The sequence below is a fragment of the Haliaeetus leucocephalus genome, unplaced genomic scaffold, assembly GCF_000737465.1.
Source record: "Haliaeetus leucocephalus isolate CR32 unplaced genomic scaffold, Haliaeetus_leucocephalus-4.0 Scaffold451, whole genome shotgun sequence".
In the NCBI taxonomy this organism is placed as follows: domain Eukaryota; kingdom Metazoa; phylum Chordata; class Aves; order Accipitriformes; family Accipitridae; genus Haliaeetus; species Haliaeetus leucocephalus.
Genome location: NW_010972887.1, coordinates 2,063,874 through 2,084,512, shown reverse-complemented (window position 1 = coordinate 2,084,512; position 20,639 = coordinate 2,063,874). Strand labels below are relative to the sequence as shown.

The window sequence follows — 20,639 nt, the reverse complement described above, 5'->3', positions numbered from 1 at the left end:
AGGCAGCATCAGTTTACTTCTAAGAATAAATGCAGTTTAACTTTGTAAAGCCTAATCTCATCACTGAATATTAGACCTGCTTGAAGCATGACCCCTTGAACGGGTTCTGCATAGATAGGACTTATGCAGAGGTGTGTTTAGTTAGAGAAACCTTGCTGGGCTTGGTGCACAGGCTGTGGTATGTGCCAAAGCAGAATTTTAGGACTTAACACATACAAGCTAACATGTATGCTGCACAGGTTATTGTATTTGGGAAGCCCGTTGCATCTGCAAGGTAAGATAGAAGGCAATGGATGTGTTGCATTTTGAGTGAGAGCTTGCACAGCATTGCTGTGGCTCAGATGATGTACAGTAATTCAGAATGGTCATGAAGAGACAGCAGTTGGACGAGCAAAAATGACAAAAAAAGCCCCCTGAAAAAAGTATCCCTCTACATATATATTTGGTTTTTTTAACTTTATGCACCTTGAAAGTAAAACAGAAAGAGACCATTTTGATTTCAGTGTAGTCCTGACTTTCTTTCCAGAGAGTTTCAGGTTTGTTACTCCTGCTCCCATAACTCTTCTCTCCCCACAGAAAGGTGGTTCTTCTTTGTATGTTTGCTTTTAAAGTTGCATTGTGTCTTTCCAGTGGGGCCAGTGTTGGAGGTACATCTTATTCCTGTTTGTGTGTACATTTAAAAAAAGTGTCCTATGCATGAAATTGCTTTTAGTCCAGGTCATTAGGAGTAGCTGAGGGGTAGACTGTAACCTGGATTTGCCCTACAGAAGTTGAAGATGAGGTGACATTCGTCCTCTAGTGCTCTTCTCTGCTTGTGCTTGGCTAACTTGTGTCTTTGCACGGAGCTGTCAGCAAAATTACAAGGATACAACTCGTGTTGGGCCATCCCATTTCTGTTGTACTTCTCAGAGCAGCTAAACAAATGCATTGCCTGCGAAACAGTCATCCCCCTATTCCTCACCCTTTTGTTAAAATTGCAGTTGTGCTAGAACTAGGGTGTATAACTTGGGAGAATATGTACAGAATGACATCTGTTGCGGACAGGAAAGAAGTGGAGCAAAGGCGCACGGTCATGGTTTGTGGTTTGCAGGCGGGGCTTCTGTTAATGACATTCTCATTAGAAGTTCTTACCCTAAGTGCTGTTTCCTTTTGGCTTTAAAATTGTCTGCATGACTAGTACGTAAATAACCTTCAAGTGACATTGCTTTCATGTCATAGCCTCAGAAACATCTATTCTAGGTGAGAGAGCACATTCAAGAAATCCCATTAGTGCAGTTGAGAACATTGGAAGGACAGCCAAAAGGCCTTCCACAGAGATGTCTCAGATCAGTACGCAGCCACTTTGCAATTTCAGGGTGTGAGTTTGAGGGTGTGACGCTAGAGATATTTCTCCATTGATAGTTGACATGTGGATTAGTAGAGTTATCTTAGAAGGAAGCTTCATTAGTTGCTACAGCCGCCCCATTTGTGGTATGAATGGCCCCTACAAAAAAATCGTGTTTTGTTTGTCACATCATTACATCTGCATAGGCCAGAGGATGGTGTGTGAGACCCCACTGCCTTTTGAAGAAGTTGCGGGGAAGTCACTGGGGAATACCAGCACCATATATATGTATATTGACGGACAGTATGGGGGGGTATGTATATGGTTCTCTATATACCTATATGCACACATGTATTGAGACTCTGTGGACTGCTTTTGGATGCTTTGTAGCTTATCTTCTAAAGTAAATCTGAAGGTCCTGATTATCCAACAAAATTTTTTGCCATGCTTGTTTTTTGGGTGTTTTTTTCTCCTTTTCTACTTAAATGAGCTAATAGGCTTACAGAAACACTTCAGGTAGCTGAATGTGGAGAAATAAAGGAAAACACCTGAATGATCAAGGTTGAATTCAGGTTTTCACCTTTGGGATTTTGTAAATCAGTTCTGTGTTACAGATTTTAATAGAAATCTGCTTATACTTTTATACCCATTTGTGCAGTGCCTTGCTCTCTTACTGCTGAGTGCCCCAAATTCAGTGTGGGAAAGCTGAGTTCATGTCTCATTAAATGACACGTGCCTGCCTGTCTCCATGGAAGTCCCTCCGGCCGCTCTTCAGTGCTATCTAGCAAGCAAGACAAGCTGTGATTTAGTGGAAAACTGTGATCCAGTATTAGTACTGCCTTATGATATCTTTAATATCAGGATTTTTTCCTGTAGTGGCAGTGATTGCTGCTCTGAAGAAGACAGGGTGTGCCTCATTCCCCTGTGAATCATACATTAGTCAGACATGCTTTGCCCTGTATGAACTGCTTGTGGAAACTGTATACTTGTGAAATCTAGCTTGCCCATGGTATCGGTTTTTTTCGTGTGTGACTTGAATATTTGCTTCAAGTGACAATGGTAGAATAGATCTGATCAGTCTGAATAAAGCCTTACCTTTGCAAAAGTTAATTTTTAAAAAACCCTACTGTTATTAGATTGTGCATTTGGAGAACTGAAGGTTTTTATCAACTTTTATTAATTTTTTAACTTACTTTTTTGTCTCACCTATCACATTTTTAAACTCCATTTTAACTGACCAATGGGCAAGCGGTGGTGGCATTCCTGATGCGGAAGGGAGAGTGTGGCAAGGAGGTCTTGGTACACTAGAGTTGTGAAGCATTGTGTTGGAGACTACATTGCAGACTTGCTGATATAATACTTTAATATTCAGAGACCAGAAGCCATGTGGGTTCTCCCCCCCCTTTTTTTTGAAGCCTAAAAATGTGACTTTTTTTTTATTATTTTTTATTTCATGACTCAGGAAACTTCTTGCTGAGTAGGCCACAGTATTTTTAGATATGCTGATTTTATGTCTGAATGTGGTCTTTTTATGTAAAATGCATCGTTCATTTGACTGTTTTTCTTTCAGTCTGCTGGCTGTGTGTGTGTGCTGGGCAGTCTCCCACACCACAAGCAGCTAAGCAGCCTGTTATGTGCAACAGTTTAGCTTTTGTTTTCTTTGAAATACTGAGTTTAATAATCAAACAGTTTTAACTTTTTTGCTTGTTAAGGCACTTCTGATCTAGTTGTAGGTTTATGCAGCCTTCGGGCTCCAAAGTTCCTGTATAGATTTAGCTTTAAAATCTACGTGCCACAGTTCCTGATTTGCAGGGGAAGGTAGAAGGAGTAAGTCAGTACTTGTTGGTTTTCTTAGTAATTTTCTTGTGGCACTAAAAGCCTCTTAAAACAATATAGATACAGTGAACAGTTTATTCTGCACGACAGGTTATAGAAGCACCAGTTTGTGGAATTTTTGATATTTCTTTTAGGAACTATTTAAGAAGAAAATAAAAAAACCCTTGTAGCTTGAGTCTGCAAAATCTGAGTTGTGTGTCCTGAGTTCAGGCACATACAGTGCATAATGCTGATCTCTTCATGATGTGTGGATTTCTTTCTCATATTTAGTTTCTTTTTTCCATTATTTATCTTACTTTGCCTGTGAAGCTTTCTTTTTCAGTAAACATTCCTGTTGATCAACATGAAATCAAGTTTTTTTTGTATGGTTACTGTCAACTGCTACAGTGTGTTACAGACAAGATCAGATCGACAGCTTCAAAAATGCTTTGCAAGAGAAGTATTCTTAGTGTTAGATGAGGTCCTGTGCTGACCGCTTTGTTATTTAGAGAGAAATATACCTTCCTTTTGAGGATACGTTTCTCTTGGCCCAGCACTAATGTGTGTAATTAATGTCAGCGATAGAAATTGTGTAGGCGTTAGCGGACATGTGAGCAACTTGTGAACCGCTGCATCAGTAGCATCACAGCAAAACCTACTGCTGCAGCACTCCTCTTCTAGCCTGTAAAAACCACCCTCTTCCTATATTTATTGCCAGGCATTTTGCTGTGTTATTGACATAAATTTATGGATTGTTAAAGTTAGTACTGCCTTATACTGCCTAAGATCTTTCAGGTTTATATCGGAGTGCTGAAATTCTAGAGGTGCTACTACAGTGTTTCATGCTTTTGCTGATGGTGCTAATTTAGTTAGTACAGCTGTCTGACTGTATGAAGAAAATGAGAACTTTGTCATGTCCGTGTTAACAACTTGTCCATAGGATGTATCTCTTTAATGTAGTGTGTGGTTTGGTCTGCATGTTTTAGAATTTGCCTATGCTGCTGTTAACTCTTTTGTAGCAACATTTCTAGCAGCTGGATAGTTTTGGTACTGTGAGTTTTGTAGTTATTTTTCATGAATGCATTGGTAATTTCTTAAGTTTTCTTACATCATGACAATGAAAATGCTGTATATATCCTTAGTATGTTCTGGAAGTTGGGTGAGTGAAGGTGTGTAGTTCTCTTCCTCTTGCTTTCCTTAGTCTTATTAAACACATTTTCAAGACTGTTTTGCGTTTGTTAAATGGAATTTCTTTTGCTACCACTGTCATTATCAGAAGTCAGTACCTGCCACCTACGATAATACATCTTGAGAAATGCTTGTGAAGTAATGATGGCCAGCCCTGCCACATGCCCGGCTGGCAGTCCGGGGGCAAGGGAATTTTTTCCCCTGTAGTTAGCAGTTACAAAAACACTTCTACCACTAACACTTACATGAAAATATTTCTATAGAAATGCTAACTGCTGAGCAGGGGAGAACTACTTTGACTCTAAATTGCACTCCGAAGTATTGATAAATTGAACTACATACTATGTGTTCTGTAGTAAAATTTTACTTGAATAGAAGTTACAATGATGCTTGATTTGTGGTAGGGAGCATTGTTTTATCTTTTTAAAAAAAGAGAAGGTCTTTAAGGGTTTTTTTTTTGTTTGGGTTTTTGTTTGCTTTTTTTAAAGGAAAGTCGGTGGGTCTTTTTGATATGGGAAGAGAGGTGTATTCATTAAAAGAGGGAGATGTCTTTGATATTTGTAGTATTAAATATTGTAACCTTTTTTGTCTCAATAGGTATACAAAGCTCGGATATGCCGGTAATACTGAACCCCAGTTCATTATTCCTTCATGTAAGTATTTGTTACTTGTGTATGAGTGCTGAAGTTACACTTAAGAGTTTCTATAACATGCTGTGTAAAAAAAGCAGTTAAAAACGAGTGACTTGAAAAAACCTGAGTGATGACAGAGTGATACCATGGTTCTGTTCTGTTTTGCTTTGCTATGGATGCTCAATTTAGAAAGATACATTCATTAAAATAGTATACTAATATTTGAAGTGTTGTTAATTTGTTGGAAATTGAAATCATATTAAAATGCAGTAGCATGACTATATTTACTTTTTAGAAGGTTCTTCCCCTATTAGTGATTTATCAGGTAAAACTTTAGTTGATTATAACTAGGAAAAAAAAAAAGGATGGTTTGATGTTTTCAGGGTTTAAAACATTATACTTGCCAGGTATTTTTCACTATTACAGCTATGTTAATTTACTGTGTTTTGCAAATAGAACAAGAAAACTTTTTTTTTTCCCCCATGTAAAATTGCTTATTTATTCGCTTCCTGTCTTCTGAACTGTTTCTCCCAGTTAAAGTGATATGGCTCTACTCTAGAGAGTGGAACTCATTCAGCTTCCTTTAGAAATGCTTCACCTTTTGACCTCCTACACCACTTTGCATTTTGTCATTGTTCATATGTGCCAAAGTAATCACGTATTACATCCTGGTAAAAAGGAGCAATTAGTACACCCAGTTTTCCTTGTAAATGCCACAGGAAAAGAGCTAGAACTAATAATACTTAAGCACAGTCAATGTAAAATAAAACTTGGTAGTTCAGGCTCTATGTTAATTTTTCCAGAAAACATGGTTCAAAAAGCAATTTTCATGGAAAGCTGAGGTTAATTCACTTAATGCATTCTCCTGTTTTCATAGAAGTGAGAGAATCCTTTCAATCTCTTCTATGTTGGCTTCTAATATGTAGCTCTTAATTTGTTTGATTTTCCAAAAGAACTTAATTTCATTTATCTTAGTGGCATATAAAATATAATCCTCAGTTTTGTTTTTCACACAAAAACTGGTTTTAAAATTAGATTTAAAAAGTTACTGAACCACTGGAAAACAACTTAACATTGCTTTTTAAACTTCACAGCAGTATTTAAATTAAAAATGGGCAAATGGTTATTTTATTTAATTTCAGATAATTTCAGTTTACATACTTTTTCTACATCTTCAGATTTTGTTTATTCATTTTTAAAATCACTTTCTTTTTCCAAAAAAAGAAAAGAGATATCACGACGCTTTAAACAAATTCTGGGAATGAAATGACCTGTCAGATCATTAAGCAGAGAAATTTATACAACAGGGCTGCTATTAAAGTAGAAGAGAAGGGGGGGAAATGAGATTTTTTTGACAGCTTTTTGATAGTGTGATGTATTTAAAAAACCAACCAAACAAACTCTAGTCTAGATGCTCCTACAGCTGAAATGGTCCTTGACTGCAATTCTCTTCATGAAAAAGGCATTTTTCTCATTTGTAGTGTAATTCAAGTTAGATAATTACACTAACTGCATGAGTTTGCATTAATCCTCAGCCTCAAATGAAATAAAATAGTACTGGTGTAATCTACATTAGAGAAATTAAAATAGAGTGTAGCAGTACCTAGTTTCAAAGTAAAATGGTACAAAAAACTGTGGATCTTTTCAAAGCACTTTGGTCTCTTTAGTTTCCTTAATTTATCCCCAGCGGAAAAATTGGTTTTGTTTCTCCTTTGACTTCTAGCAATGGTCGTTGCATTTTATCAACTTGATTCTCTGAAAAATGTTTGCTGTTAAACAGGTTCGAGCAGCATTCCTTCTGCCTTGTTCACTTGCTGCTTATCTTATTCACTCCTGCTCTTAACAAATTTTTATCTCCTTATGTTGTGGTCTTGATTTTATTCTGAATATGCTTCTGTAGAGATGATAAATGCTGGCTTGAAAAATGAAGTAAATGAGAATATATTGGGCCAATTGTTTGAAGAGGTGTGGGTTCACTGCTTTCTTCCCTGGCTGCTTTTTAGATCTTAGCAGATCTTTAATTTTGCCTGATTTTTATTCACTTAATCCTTTTTTTCTGGCTGTATGTTAAAATAGGAGTCAACTTCTTTCCATTATGCAGTAGTTCTGTTGATTTGTCATCTATTTTGGTTTATCTTTGTTAGTTTACGTGTTAGGTGGCCCTTTCTTTAAAAGAGAAAAAAAATGGCTTGAGTAATTGATTTGATGCAAGTATGTCCTCTGTTTTCTAAAAGCTCTTAATTCTTGTGCCAAGCAAACCAAAGGCAAATGGCTCTGAGATACCACTGGAGTGCTGCCCATCTTCAGCCTAGCTCTGGTTTCAGCAAGATTTATTTTCCCATTTGTGTTTTCAGGATATGATTCTTGATTCAGGTTGTTTCCTTCTCATTTCTGACTTTCAAAACCAGGACTGAACAGGCTAGTGTTAAGGTCAGCAAAATATTGAGAGCTCTTGTTTTAGGCTTTTAACAGGGTGGAACCACTTTGACTTGAAAGTTTCTATAATCCTGTGACAAGAAATAGTATTTTACTTGAAAATTCTTGAAGATAACACCCATCTGGACAGAAAAATTTCCCCAAATGTGTAAGCTCTGTAATGATGACTTGAAAAATATTCGGCAAGATTCTTCTTTTCACTTGCAGCAAATGCTGGCCTTGTGACATCTCCTTCCCCATGATTTTAGCTTCTACTTCCTATTTGCCCCCTCATGCTATTTGGCTTCCTCCAGCCTTTTGCTTCCTCTCTGCTCTCCTGTAAGCTGCTACAGAAGTTACAGTATGATTCAGTTTTCTTCCTGAAGAGCTCAAAATAATGTCTCCTGTTTTATCCTGTTCAGTCTTTCACAACGCTTAACTTTTTAGTTTCTCTGGCTGCACAGCTCTGCTTTTGTTGCTCTTTATGGGAAGAGAAGGGGGAACTATGAGGAGCATCAGTGAGCTAACGGTGCTTTACCCTAGCATGCTATTGATTTCCAAATCTGGTACCTGTGCCACCCCGTGTCTGGTGGGCTTGAGGCGGCAGCAGCTGTTTTCATCTCTTTTTTTAATCTTAGTCATGAGCAAACAGAACTTCTTACTGAAGGTGAGAATTAGCAAAATGATTCTGCCTTTGAAAGAGCTTGCGGATTACCACCTTTGAATAATTGAGGCTGATATTAATGCTTCTTATATATATGAATTTCGTCGTTTGTGTAAAGGGTTGTGTTTAAAGGCAATTAGTAAGACTTGAAAAAATACAGCAAGTATTGCTGGCGCTGCAACCCTGGTAGCCAGGAGGCTGATGCCAAAGATGAGGAAAGGGAACATCTGTGTTCCTGTGATATCTAATCACTGATCGTGTGTTTAGCCTTAGCCAGTATTTTTCTGATAAAAACTTTTTTCTTTATTTATGATGAGTAATTATCCTGGAAGGAATAAATTGTCAAGATAAAGCTCTTAACTTTTGCCAGTTATTCCCTGAAGTGAAGGAAGAGATTTATAGTCTTTCTTAAATGAAATTCTCCATCCTATTCTTAATGATAAGATAGAAGTAGGATTTAAAGGGAGAAGTTAAACGTAGGCTTTGTGAAAATCTGTTTTAAAGCATCTAAGGGTGCATCATATGGCTATACAAATTTCTGTCCTTTTAAAAATACTCCTTTTATTTCTGTCCGATTTTCTTTTTCTATATGCCTTACGTTTTCTCCTACTTCTTCCTTCCTGCCTTCTTTTGGACATGTTATTTGCTTACTTAGTTGCTATTTAGTCCCTTTTGTGTGCCATATCTCACTTTCATAGTATGTCCAGAAATCAAATTGGTGCAAGTGAAGTAAAACATCTATTTATATAATGGCAACATGTTTTCTTTCTTGCTCTTTATACAACTTCTATGACTGCATTCTTTTTTTTTTTTTTATTAGTGGAGTGTGCAGAAAATTAGCACACTTTTGAATAAGATGTGATCTGTAGGGATACCCTATCTTAGTGATTCTTTTTATATTTTATCTCCCTGATTGCATGTTGAGTGTCTAACAATTAAATCTGTATTTGGGTCTGTACTTTATAAATCCTAATTCTGTTTACCTATGATTGGAATTCAAATTATCTGTGTTTTATTTACCTCTTCTGTGCTTACGCCTGAAACAAAGGATGAATACAATTACCTTGTGTTACTATTTTTGGATGTTGGGGTTTTCTCCTTTTTAGTGCAGGATATATGATCTATGCTATTGTTTGTGTTCTCTGTTAAAGGTATTGCTATCAAAGAATCAGCAAAAGTGGTCGATCAAGCACAAAGGAGGGTTTTGAAAGGTGTTGATGATTTAGACTTCTTTATCGGGGATGAAGCAATAGAAAAACCAACTTATGCAACCAAGGTATTAAGAGAAATGTTTAAAAATAATTTTCCAATACTCTTCAGAAAGCATCAGCTATACAGTAAACAGTTTCTTAAGAATGCTTTTTGGTTAACTTTAATGTTATTTTCTTATTAACTCTGTTTTAATGGAAAATAAGGTTTGGTATTAGTTTTGTTGACTTTCTGGAGCCTGTGGGAATTTGCAGAACAGTACATGAATGTGTATTTCTTCTGAAGTGAAGGGAGGCTAGGACAGTGTTAAGCGGAAATAACCACATTCTTTCATGTTCCTTGGGATCCTCTATCAGCAGTGTCAGTCAGGATACTGGGCTAGGGGGAACCTTTGGTTTATCCTAGTGCCACCATTCTGTTGTACTGAGAAAAGCGCAATGTATTGTCTCTGCTATTGATCAGAACAGGGAAAACCTAATGCAAGGTTTCTTGCATCTGTAGAAAATATGCTTTTACTGCAGTTGAAAACACTGAATTTTTTTTTTCTTTTGTTTCCAATTCTATTTTGATATTCTTCTGCAACAGTGGCCCATCCGCCATGGTATAGTTGAAGACTGGGACTTGATGGAGAGGTTTATGGAGCAAGTAATCTTTAAGTATCTAAGGGCAGAACCCGAGGATCATTATTTTCTTTTGGTAGGTAAAACTGTGTTACTTATGAAATTGCATATGACTAGTAAGAATATTTGTGCTGATTTATGTAATGATTCTTAAATATGAATGTGCTTATTTTGAAAACTAAAGTAAATATGAATTACCTGGAACTTTCCTGATCTGGCTTATCCCATCCAGGTTCTTTAATTTTCTAAAGATGTCAGAGTGTCTGAACTGCAAACTTTTTCCTGTTCTCTACTCGTTTCCCTCCAAACTGTGTCTGCTTCATCACTTTTTTTCTATTGCTTATCCACTGAATTCAATGATCAAGTTTACATTTTTGAGGCAAAAAAGTACTTGTATGTTTTGACTTTAAAAACAAAATAATTGCAATTATGTACAATGCTGCCACCTGGATGATGTGTCTAGAGGGGTTTTTTTTTTTTTTTTTTTTTTTTTTTTGTTTTGGTGAAATCCAAAAGATTGATTGTCATATTTGGGCAGATTAGAACTGAATTAAGGTCAATGTTATTGTGAAGTATCTGCTATTCCTTAGTATTTTATTTGAGGCCATTGAAATAGGCAGTGTGTTTTCGTGTGACATTTATAGAGCAAGTTTGGAATTAGAGGTGTTGGTCATGCTTGTTAAAAAACATCTAATGCAACGATCTTCTCGAAGCAGGTCTAATGAGGTCCAGTTGCTCAAGGCTGTGTCCACCTAAGCTTTGAATATCGGCAAGGATCAAGATGCCATAACAACTCTGGGCCCCTTTTCCAATATTTGACCACCCTCACGTTACCTTTTTTCCCTCTTAGTACCTACTTAGGATTTTGCATGTTGTGGTTTGTCTTCATGGCCCCTTGTCCTGTCACCTTTGTGAAGAATCTGGCTCCCTCCTCTTTTTACCCTCCTATTACATAGTTGATGCAATGCAAGAGTGGTAATTTTTTTTTTCCTCAAATATTCTGTAGCACTAACCAAAATCCTCTTTCAGAGCAGAGACTTAATATTAAGTATGTTCGGTATTTTAATGGAAATTATAGCATAGTATTGTAGCGTATTGTATGTTATTGTTAGCTTCTCTCAGTTGAGTACATTTCTACAGCTGATCATGTCAACTTGTTTTATAGTGATTGCCATCTGAAGAAAACCAGCTTTTTTCTTTGAGTCGCTGAAATATTTTTAAAAATAATTGTCATTCTTTAAATGTGCTAAACTTCATCCTTTGACCTATTTAGATTGATAGTCCTTGGTTCTTTCAAGTGAAATCAAAAGTTGTAATGAGCTAACCAACCCACAAAGGGGACCTTCGATGTAAATTCTTAAGCAGTAATTACTATAAAGTTTTTATTGCACTTCTGTTTTTCTGTTTTCACTCAAACCATCATGTTTTTGCCATGCAGTTTGCATAAATTCTGTTATTGTCAGATAAGTTTCTAGATTTTCTTAATTGCACCATTTGCCTTTAAAAGCACCCTTTTCACATTACTATTTTTACATGCTGTTGTTGTTGAATGACTCATCTTCAAAACTTAGGATTTGGTGATTTTTTTTTTTTTTTTAAAGTCAAGTGTTTGATTTGAATGTAAGTAAAACTTGGCTGATTTTTTTTTTTTTTTTGTCTCACAGACTGAGCCTCCATTAAATACTCCAGAAAATAGAGAATATACTGCTGAAATCATGTTCGAGTCTTTCAATGTTCCAGGGCTATATATTGCTGTTCAGGTAAGGGAAAGGCTGTTGAAAGTTAGAGCCTACAGTATTTCTCCTTGAGCTAAAATGAATTTCACTATGAAAACTGTATGAGCGGTGTTTGGAATACTTTTATGTACTTTTGGTTAGCAGTTTCACCACAATATGTTTGACATGCATTGATTCTGTGGTCCGTTAGCTAGGTACTGTTCTTCTGTTACCTGTATAGAAGGCCTCTAAGCAGTAGAGTATAATATCTGTTGCATCATAAATAAATAATAATTAAAAAAACCAAGCAAGCAACACACCACATCATAATAATGGTATTAGGCCAAGAATTGAATCCCTCTCACTATGAAGTAGCAAAAAAGGTGTTTGAACATGGCTAAAAAAGCATCAGGCAGGAGTCAAAAAACTACATTTATCCAGCCTCTTTTTCATAAGCTCTTGTGTACCATATATAATAATACTATATCAGTTTCCATGCTGTAAGTGACCATGAGGGTGTCAGTCTGGGTATTCTTGGGAGGGGTAGTAGAAGGTGAAATCTGCAATGCAGTGCTTTTATTAAGATCTGTTTTCTGCGTGTGTTCTTTTACAAGGCTGTCCTTGCCTTAGCTGCGTCTTGGACGTCAAGACAAGTAGGAGAACGAACGCTGACTGGCACAGTTATAGACAGTGGTGATGGTGTCACTCATGTTATTCCTGTGGTAAGTATACATCAGAACTATAGAAACAATTTAACTTGTGTACAGTTTGTCCTGTGACTTTTCTGAAGTTTACACCTACACAGACTGAAGTATAGCTAGGAATGTCAGTAAGATGTAGGAAAGAATTGATAAGTTAAACCTTCTATAGGTAACTTTTTTTTAATTGTACTTAGTAGTTCGAATTGCTGTTTAAAACAGTCGAACTTTTCCTGATTTGTGGGTTTGGTTTTTTTAACTGAAGTTAAGAGTAGGTATTCTATATCACTTGAAGCATTAAGCTCCTTTGTAGAGTGACATTCACTTGGCTTCTGGAATTTTTAAACATGTTGAACAAATTGACAGCAATAGCATATCACTTTTATAATGAAATAGATAAAGAGGAATTAACAAACACCTCCGTAGTGAAGCTAACAATAGTGGTACATTTTTACTGACTTTATTGTTTTCTATGTTAGAAAGAACTTTTTATGGGAATGTAAGTTGTATATAGGAAATTCTAAGCATTTAATATTAATGTGATATCTGGATTTATCTGTTTGAATGTAGCAGGTCTGGTGAGGTTGAAGGCCAGTCTTGAACACTTTTGGTTTCTGCATTTAGACGAGATATTTTTAATGCCCCCAGGACGAGTGTGACTTAAAGGGTAGACTGATGGATGAATACGGGCCAGTCTGATGTTCTAAGCAGTCTCAATGTGCTGAAATGATGCATTTTCTCCCTGCTTTCAGAAAATTAATTTTGGTTCATGTGGATTGTAACGTCTTACATCAGTGGCTGTGACTGCAGAGCCACATCATTTATTCTAAAATAATATTTCACGATACAAGGTTCCTTGACCTTTTTGGTAAAAGTAACCTCATTTTGAAGAGAAAATAAAGGCCAAGGAACAGTGAGTATAGCTATTTGTCTGCCTTATGTACTAGTGACCTTTCTGTTCCTCCTAACCTTGTAAGAACTATGAACCAATGCAAAGCGAAATACTTTAATAAGTAAAATAAGGCTACTGAAGAATTGGATTTCTGGTAATTAAATGAGCCAGTCTTAAAGGGCTTCAATCTCACAATCACAGGTAGTGAATAGGAGTTTAGACTCCATGTCTTTCTCTCTCCTAAGCTTTGGAGGAGTTTTTGTCAGTATCTTTCTCCCAATTGATTTTATTTATAGGCTGAAGGATACGTGATTGGCAGCTGTATCAAACACATTCCAATTGCTGGGCGAGATATAACATACTTCATTCAGCAGTTGCTGAGGGAGCGAGAAGTAGGAATTCCTCCTGAACAATCTTTGGAAACAGCTAAAGCAGTGAAGGTAACGTGAACATTGCAGTTGTTAATGTTATTTTAGATCAAAGCTTGATATCTATTTTTAAAATACAATAATCTCTTAAAATCATCATCCTTCCAAGTAATGGTGCTCTGTTTCTAAATAATATACAAATGTCTAGATAATAAAGTAACATGAAATACCTTAAACTTAAGGTTGGGTTATACTCAATTTGGCCTAGAATTTCACTCTTTATCCTTTCACTCTTCACTTCTCCCCTTTTTCCTCCACTCCCTTATTATTACTATTGTAACATTCAGTCGGAAGTGTTCTTGGTGGGATGTGTAATGTAAAGAGCTGTAATTACTTTTTTATACTTTCTGAATGTTGATATGTTCTTTTTTGTAATGCAAAGCTATTCTGAAAGACATTCAGCTTAAAGTACACTTAAACCTTGTTTCTATGCCAGTTCTTCAATATACTTTAGAACTCATTTCTCACTGTTGTAGAAGTTTAGAGGAAAAATAGAAGAAAAGTAATTTAGCTCAGCAAGCTGTGCTGCTTTCAGTGCCGCACAGAAATGATTTGTAGTAGCAGAACCATTATCTAACTGTATACAGTAAATGTCAGTTCACCAGTTTTTGAGGCCTAGTCTGTATCTGCCAATTTAAAAATCTTATTTTTTAAAAAGTGTAGTTATTTAAACTTTTAAGTTCATACCATCTTCCCTGCTCTACTTAAGATGATACTTTTAACTGTACATATTCAATTTTCAGGAACGCTTTAGTTATGTTTGCCCTGACTTAGTAAAAGAATTTAACAAGTATGACACAGATGGTACAAAGTGGATTAAACAATATACTGGAATTAATGCTATCTCAAAGAAAGAATTTACCATTGATGTTGGCTATGAGAGATTCCTGGGGCCAGAGATTTTCTTCCATCCTGAGGTAAGTTGATTTGAATTGTCTACACATTTTGTTTTAGGTGCATTTTAGATGATAGCATATAAATATTTACAAACTTGTAAAGAAGTGGTTATCCTGACTTATATTTCTCCTTATTTGTAAATAGATATCAGCTATTGTTGTAAGTCAATGTGGTTTTGATCCTTGATTGCTAGTAATCTTTATACAAATTCAGGTTGATACCTAAACAAAGCACTATATTTTAAATTAAAGTAAATGGATTACTAACCCCATATTTTCGTCTTGCAATTTTTAATAGAATATCCAGGCCTCACCACATTGTACCCTGTTTTCTTACCTGTCTGTTGAAAAGTCAAGTTTCTAAATATTCTGTCTTCTTGCCTATATACCCTCAGTCTCTCTTCCAGTGTTGGGAAAAATTAAAAGGGAATAAAGCCTTTTTTTTTTCCTTTCTCCCCTTCTTCCTGCCCCAAATCCCTATACATTCTTCTGTTGCAGTTTTATTTCACGTTACACTGTTTTGCCTTGGTGCTCAGCATGAGAAGGGTGTATATTCTTTGACCTATTACAGCTAACAAAAACTATCTAAGAGAACAGCTTATAGAGCTTATATAAAACCTAAAGAGATACTTTAGGTTTATTATTCTTTAAAATCTTTTATAAATGGCAGCAAAAATAGCTAACGTAAGTATTTCTATTACTAGTTTTCATGATGTCTCTAGTATAATAGGATGGTTCTTTCCATTCCCTTTTTCTCTCTGCCCCCTTTCTTTTGCAATACATGGTCCTACATGTTGACTTGTCTTGATTTTATTCTTGATTGTAGTTTGCTAACCCTGACTTTACGCAACCAATCTCAGAAGTAGTAGATGAAGTTATTCAGAATTGTCCCATTGATGTTAGACGTCCTCTGTATAAGGTCAGTAGCTATAATGATTTTTTTAATACTTGTTTCAGAAAGATTGTGTTTTTTATTGAAATATGTATTTGAAACTGTATTTAAAAAAACAAACCCCAAATCAACCATTTTTCTAGAAATAAGTCCAATATGCAGAAGGCTTTATGTTGTTCACTTACACTTTTTCAGAATGTGATGTTTCATTACTCAAACTCTTATTTAAAAGAAAAAGAAATAAGGGAAACATAAATCTGAGCACAGAAAGTGAGATGTATGTAGGTATAAATGGATTTTAAAGCACAGCCAATTTTAATGTGACAACCTCTTTGTGAATTCGTGTTCTGTCATGCTGAAGTGTTAGATAATTTAAAACAAAGTAAAAGCATACCTGCTAACTGTAGTTTTAAAAACTATGTTTAGAATTTAAGAACTGAGTAAAGTTGAAGACTTGTGTTTTCGGAAGTGGTTAATAAGTTTTGTTACTCAAAACAGAATATTGTCCTCTCTGGAGGCTCAACCATGTTCAGGGACTTTGGTCGCCGTTTACAGCGAGACTTGAAAAGGACTGTTGATGCCCGACTGAAACTTAGTGAAGAACTTAGTGGTGGCAGACTGAAGGTTAGTTCTTGTAGCTAATGCATTTAACAAGCATCCTTCTTTCCCTTGTTACCTGGAAAATGCAAAAATAAGATTTTGCAATGATGTTCTTGTTTGTTGAAATGTCTTTATTTTCATTTAAAGTTCTTATCGAAGCTTTTCAGAGATTTGTATGTTGTAGAGAAGTATAGACTGGTATTGGAAAATATTTATATAATCCTTTTGTTGTAGGAAGCTACAGTACTATTTCCCCAGGTATGCACTTGTGCTGCCTGTCCCTTATTATTGAACTGAATCAGTCTCACCTAATGAAAGGATGGGACTTACACTTGTTATGTAAAAGCAGTTGGTCGCTCCCCAGCTTTTTTTGTGCTTAGTGCTTATTGATTAGTTGCAAATCATTGTCCTCAGTCTTTTGAACTTAAGAGAGATGGAGCAAGCTCATTGTCAAGCCACCAGGGTAGTCAGAGGACTGGAGCACTTGCCCTGTGAAGAAAGTCTGAGGGAACTGGCTTGTTTAGAGAAGAGAAGGCTTTGGGAGTCCTAATAGCAGCCCCTCGGTACATGTGGGAAGACTGTGGAGAAAGCGGGACCAGGCCCTTGACAGTGTTGAGTGGTGGGTGCATGAGAGGCAAAAAGGTATAAATTGAAACACAAGAGGTCCAGCTTGGATAAAGTGAAAAACTTTGTCACTGTAGGGATAATCAGGCATTGGAACAGACTGCCCAGAGAGGTTGTGTAGTCTCTGTCCTTGGAGGTTTTTGAGATTCAGCTGGATAAAACTCTGAATAACTTCCTCTGACCTTGTAGCTGACTCTGGTTTGAGCAGGAGGCTGAACTAGAGACATTCTGAGGTCCCTTCCCACCTAAATTATCCTATGATTCTATGAAATGACTTAATATTTTCACTAAACTGCATGATCCTTAATTTATGTTCTTTCCACGTTTGTCCTCTGATGTAACTTTTGTGTTTTTTCTGTTGACTCTGCATACATAAAAGATACCAGCAGAGATAAAAATTTTGTGTTTTTTTCCTTTTAAGGCAAGATTGAAGTGATTTCCCTCATTTATTTTTTTTAGTAGCAATCTAGCTAGATGAGCTCAAACAATCCTTAAAACCCCCAGTATAGCTTCATAACATGCCATGTAAACAACACTGAAATTTCAGTTATATACAGCTCTCTGGTAGAGGTAACCTAGTTTATTCTCAGTTCTCCTTGCTAGACTTTTACCACTGAGTAAGGAAGCAGGGTATGAATAAGGAAATCTGATGCAATTTTTCCTTGTTCAGAATACTAGGCATTGCAAGTAATCACCGGCTTGAATTTTGCAAATGTATTAAAAAAGACTTTTAAATACTGTTTCAAATTGTTCAGATTTCAGCAGGTTGTACTGGAACAAACAAATTATTTCTGAAACTGTTACATACGCTGCCATTTTTGATAAGCACAAGTAAGGAATGAAGGTTTGTGTGGATATGGAGGGAAAGGGGCTAACTGGAATGAGTGTTGTAGTTTTGAAAAGCATGACTCTGTGTTGGTCCTAGATAAACTTTCAATCTGCAACTGATGCTTTATTAAAATAATTATATGAAACTTAAAAATTAGCTTTCTAAAGTGTGTTTTTTTGCAAGGGCTAAGTAGTATGGATCTATTCTTACAACTGCATAAACAAACAGTCCGTCAAGAAATTCAGCAGAAAATAGAATGTGGATAATTGGAGAGGAACATTGTAGTGGAGCTCTTGGGAGAAAGTTGGTGTGAATGCAAGTATCTCTTAATGTCTGATAAAGTAGGTAACTGGCGATGTATAAGCAAGAGCTATTTCTTAGTCTGGGCTGTACAAGAGAAAATCTGATGCTATAATTGTAAATTTACATACCCAGCATTTAAGAAAATACTAATTTGTGAAAAGCAAGCTTGTATGCTCCTTTTGTAAAAGATCTAATTTTTACCAGCAAAAGTGACTTAATGTGTTTCGCCTTTTTCCTTTTATAGCCTAAGCCCATTGATGTACAAGTCATTACACACCATATGCAAAGATATGCTGTTTGGTTTGGAGGATCAATGCTGGCTTCCACAGTAAGTTAGCTATAAAGCTGAGCATGTTTTAGTCATTCTGGCTATGCTTTTGGAGTTCTCATCTCTGCTTCACTTCATATTAAATGTAGTTGGGGGGTTTCTGATAAGCCTCAGATAGGAAATATACCCTCCCTGCCCCCTTTGAAGTTTTTGCATTAGACTTTAAAGATTTGAAAGAGCAAATGAGAGCTGAATTACAGATTTGAGTTGTTAAATAGTGCATTTTAGTTTTGTGGCAAAATACACTGTTTGCATTGGTGTTTAGCCATGTGTGATGTAATGTTAATTTCAGGATTTCCAAGTTATCTGTATTTGTTTTTTTCCACTTGCTATATAAATGTTAATATTGTTAAAATAAGGTGTAGTACTATTGACTAATTTTTTTTCCCCCTTCCCTTTACAGCCTGAATTCTACCAAGTATGCCATACCAAAAAAGATTATGAAGAGATTGGTCCTAGCATCTGTCGTCACAACCCTGTGTTTGGAGTCATGTCCTAAAACTGACCTTGGAGGGGTCAGGGATAGGGAGGAGGAGGAGGAGGAGTCTTTCTGATTACTTGTTTGTCTGATGGCTGGTATTAAGATAACAAACATGACTTGACAATAAGAAAAAGACCAAACACAATTAAGCAGGATTATTTTAATAAGTGTCTCAACATGCGGATGTAGTGGAAAGCCAAAATGATCACGTTTTTTCTTTAGATTGATTATTTGAACCTGTGCGTAACAAAACAAAAAAGTGGATTTTAGTTCTTTCTGTGCCCTGATATTTTGTATATTAATGAATTATCCAAGATTTGATGGGATTTGATGGTGTGTAGATAGTCAGCTCTCTAATGCTTCCATTGTACCCTTTCATGGGTGCAATGCAGGAGCTTGTTTATATTTCATACTTTTTTATACTTTGAGGAAAAATATGAATTAAAGAAACTGTAATATTTGAGGTAAAAAATTTACCAGTGACCAACTTGAAAGTAAATTAAAAAAAAAAAAAAGTCATGACTCATGCAACTAGTTCTTGCAAATCATGACCAGTCTAAATCCTGGGTTCCATACAATGCGAGTGCTTTTGGAACTAAGAAGCTAGTATCTTGGATTAACCGATGCCTGCTAGTGCTTTCTGATTACTTGGTGCATTTTCATACTATCTCTTGCTTTAAAAAAAAAAAAAAAGTAAAGACAAGACTGTTGGACCAGTATTGCAGTTCTGTAGTGTCATTTCTAATTAAACCAAATAATCAGGTTATCAAAATTGGTGTATTTAAAGCCTAACACCATTCCAATAAAGGCACAAAATTTCTTTTTATGTTTGTGTCAGACTTGTTAATCTCATTACATGGGAAATTGTGAGCATGGGTTCCTACATATCCGCTATGGTTTTTGAAGAGTAAGATTGGTCTGTAAGGTAGAGATCATTATGTGCATTGTGTAAACTGAAGTGTGAGCATTTTAGAACTGCAGTTTATATGTTCATCTAGATAGCACTTACCTATATAAACCTAACATCTCCTCCACTGTTAGGTTTGTTCATCTACTTTGTTCTGTAACTTCCCCCCCACATACTTTCTTTCAAGTGGTGGTATACAGGAGACAGCACTGCGTTTTAAATCTCTGGTTTTTCTGCAAGAAAATACCATGTAGATAAAAATAAAGTGAAAACAATCTCTTTCTCATTCTTTCTAGGAAGAATGCTTCATATATTGAGTGGAATTACTTACAATTTCTGTTAATATTTGGTGAAAGAAAACTTCTTAGACACTTCTGAACTCACAAATGTAGTTAAGGTTGTTTACATAGAAGACCACAAGAGGGAGATCTCTGGGTTTCTACTGAGTTGTAAAGATGCCTCACATGTTTTTCAGAGAAGTTTATCAATTGTCAGAGCTTCTAGTTGCTTCAAAGCGTGATACATGAGACTCCAAGGATAAATATGGGAAGGTATTTTTACAGCAAGCATTATAAAACTTCACATGCTGGAATCAAATAGAATCTTAGTGCAAACAAGAAAAAGTTAAATAATTGTATTACAAAACTGTATTATTAACATCTCCCTATCAAGGATACAATTTTTTAGAGTTTTTCGAATAGTGACTTTTTGAGTCATAACTGCTGACTGATTCATGTGGTAAGAAAGACTGATAGGCAAATATGTGTAAAATAAAGAAGTTAATTTAAGCTGCGCTTTTCTAGCAGTCTTCTGGTTCTGCAGCTGTATCGTGCTCTAGTGACTGGATTTTTTGATACACTGCAATGGCCTGAAGATAAGACAAGGTTGTGTTTTTCCCCTCTAGGAGGTAGAGTCTTAAAAATTCACTTGAAAAACTCAAAAATTCCTGATACATAGATACAAAGCATAGTGAGGAAATGTAAAGAAATGGAGTGAATACCGGTTCCTGTCCCGCACAGCTATATGTAGACCTCTAGAATTATGTGCAAAGATGCACAGAATGTATAGGTACAGAGATGCACTCTTAGGTGAAGGACAGGGCTGGTGTGTATTAGCTGAAAGTTGTACTGCAGCTAGACCTAGATGTAATCATAGCTCTGGCTTGTGGATCTTTTGGAA

At 36.0% G+C, this 20,639-nt stretch overlaps 1 protein-coding gene across 1 annotated transcript; it reads left to right on the top strand.

Annotated features, from left to right (window-relative positions):
* The first annotated feature begins 224 nt into the window (after positions 1 to 224).
* Positions 225 to 19,762, top strand: ACTR3 (ARP3 actin-related protein 3 homolog (yeast)). Its single transcript, XM_010575223.1, has 13 exons — positions 225 to 274; positions 981 to 1,075; positions 4,816 to 4,980; positions 9,190 to 9,314; positions 9,833 to 9,943; positions 11,532 to 11,627; positions 12,197 to 12,304; positions 13,469 to 13,612; positions 14,344 to 14,517; positions 15,323 to 15,415; positions 15,887 to 16,012; positions 17,989 to 18,072; positions 18,476 to 19,762. The coding sequence occupies exons 1-13, from the start codon at positions 225 to 227 to the stop codon at positions 18,569 to 18,571; spliced, it is 1,467 nt and encodes a 488-aa protein (XP_010573525.1). The 3' UTR covers positions 18,572 to 19,762.
* The last annotated feature ends 877 nt before the right edge of the window (positions 19,763 to 20,639 follow it).

Excerpts from the sequence above, each read along its gene's own strand:
- ACTR3 (XM_010575223.1), top strand. The coding sequence starts at position 225 with ATGTATGCTGCACAGGTTATTGTATTTGGGAAGCCCGTTGCATCTGCA. Across the intron at positions 275-980 it reads AAGCCCGTTGCATCTGCAAG|TTGTGCTAGAACTAGGGTGT; the intron begins GTAAGATAGAAG and ends TTAAAATTGCAG. Across the intron at positions 13,613-14,343 it reads AAACAGCTAAAGCAGTGAAG|GAACGCTTTAGTTATGTTTG; the intron begins GTAACGTGAACA and ends TTCAATTTTCAG.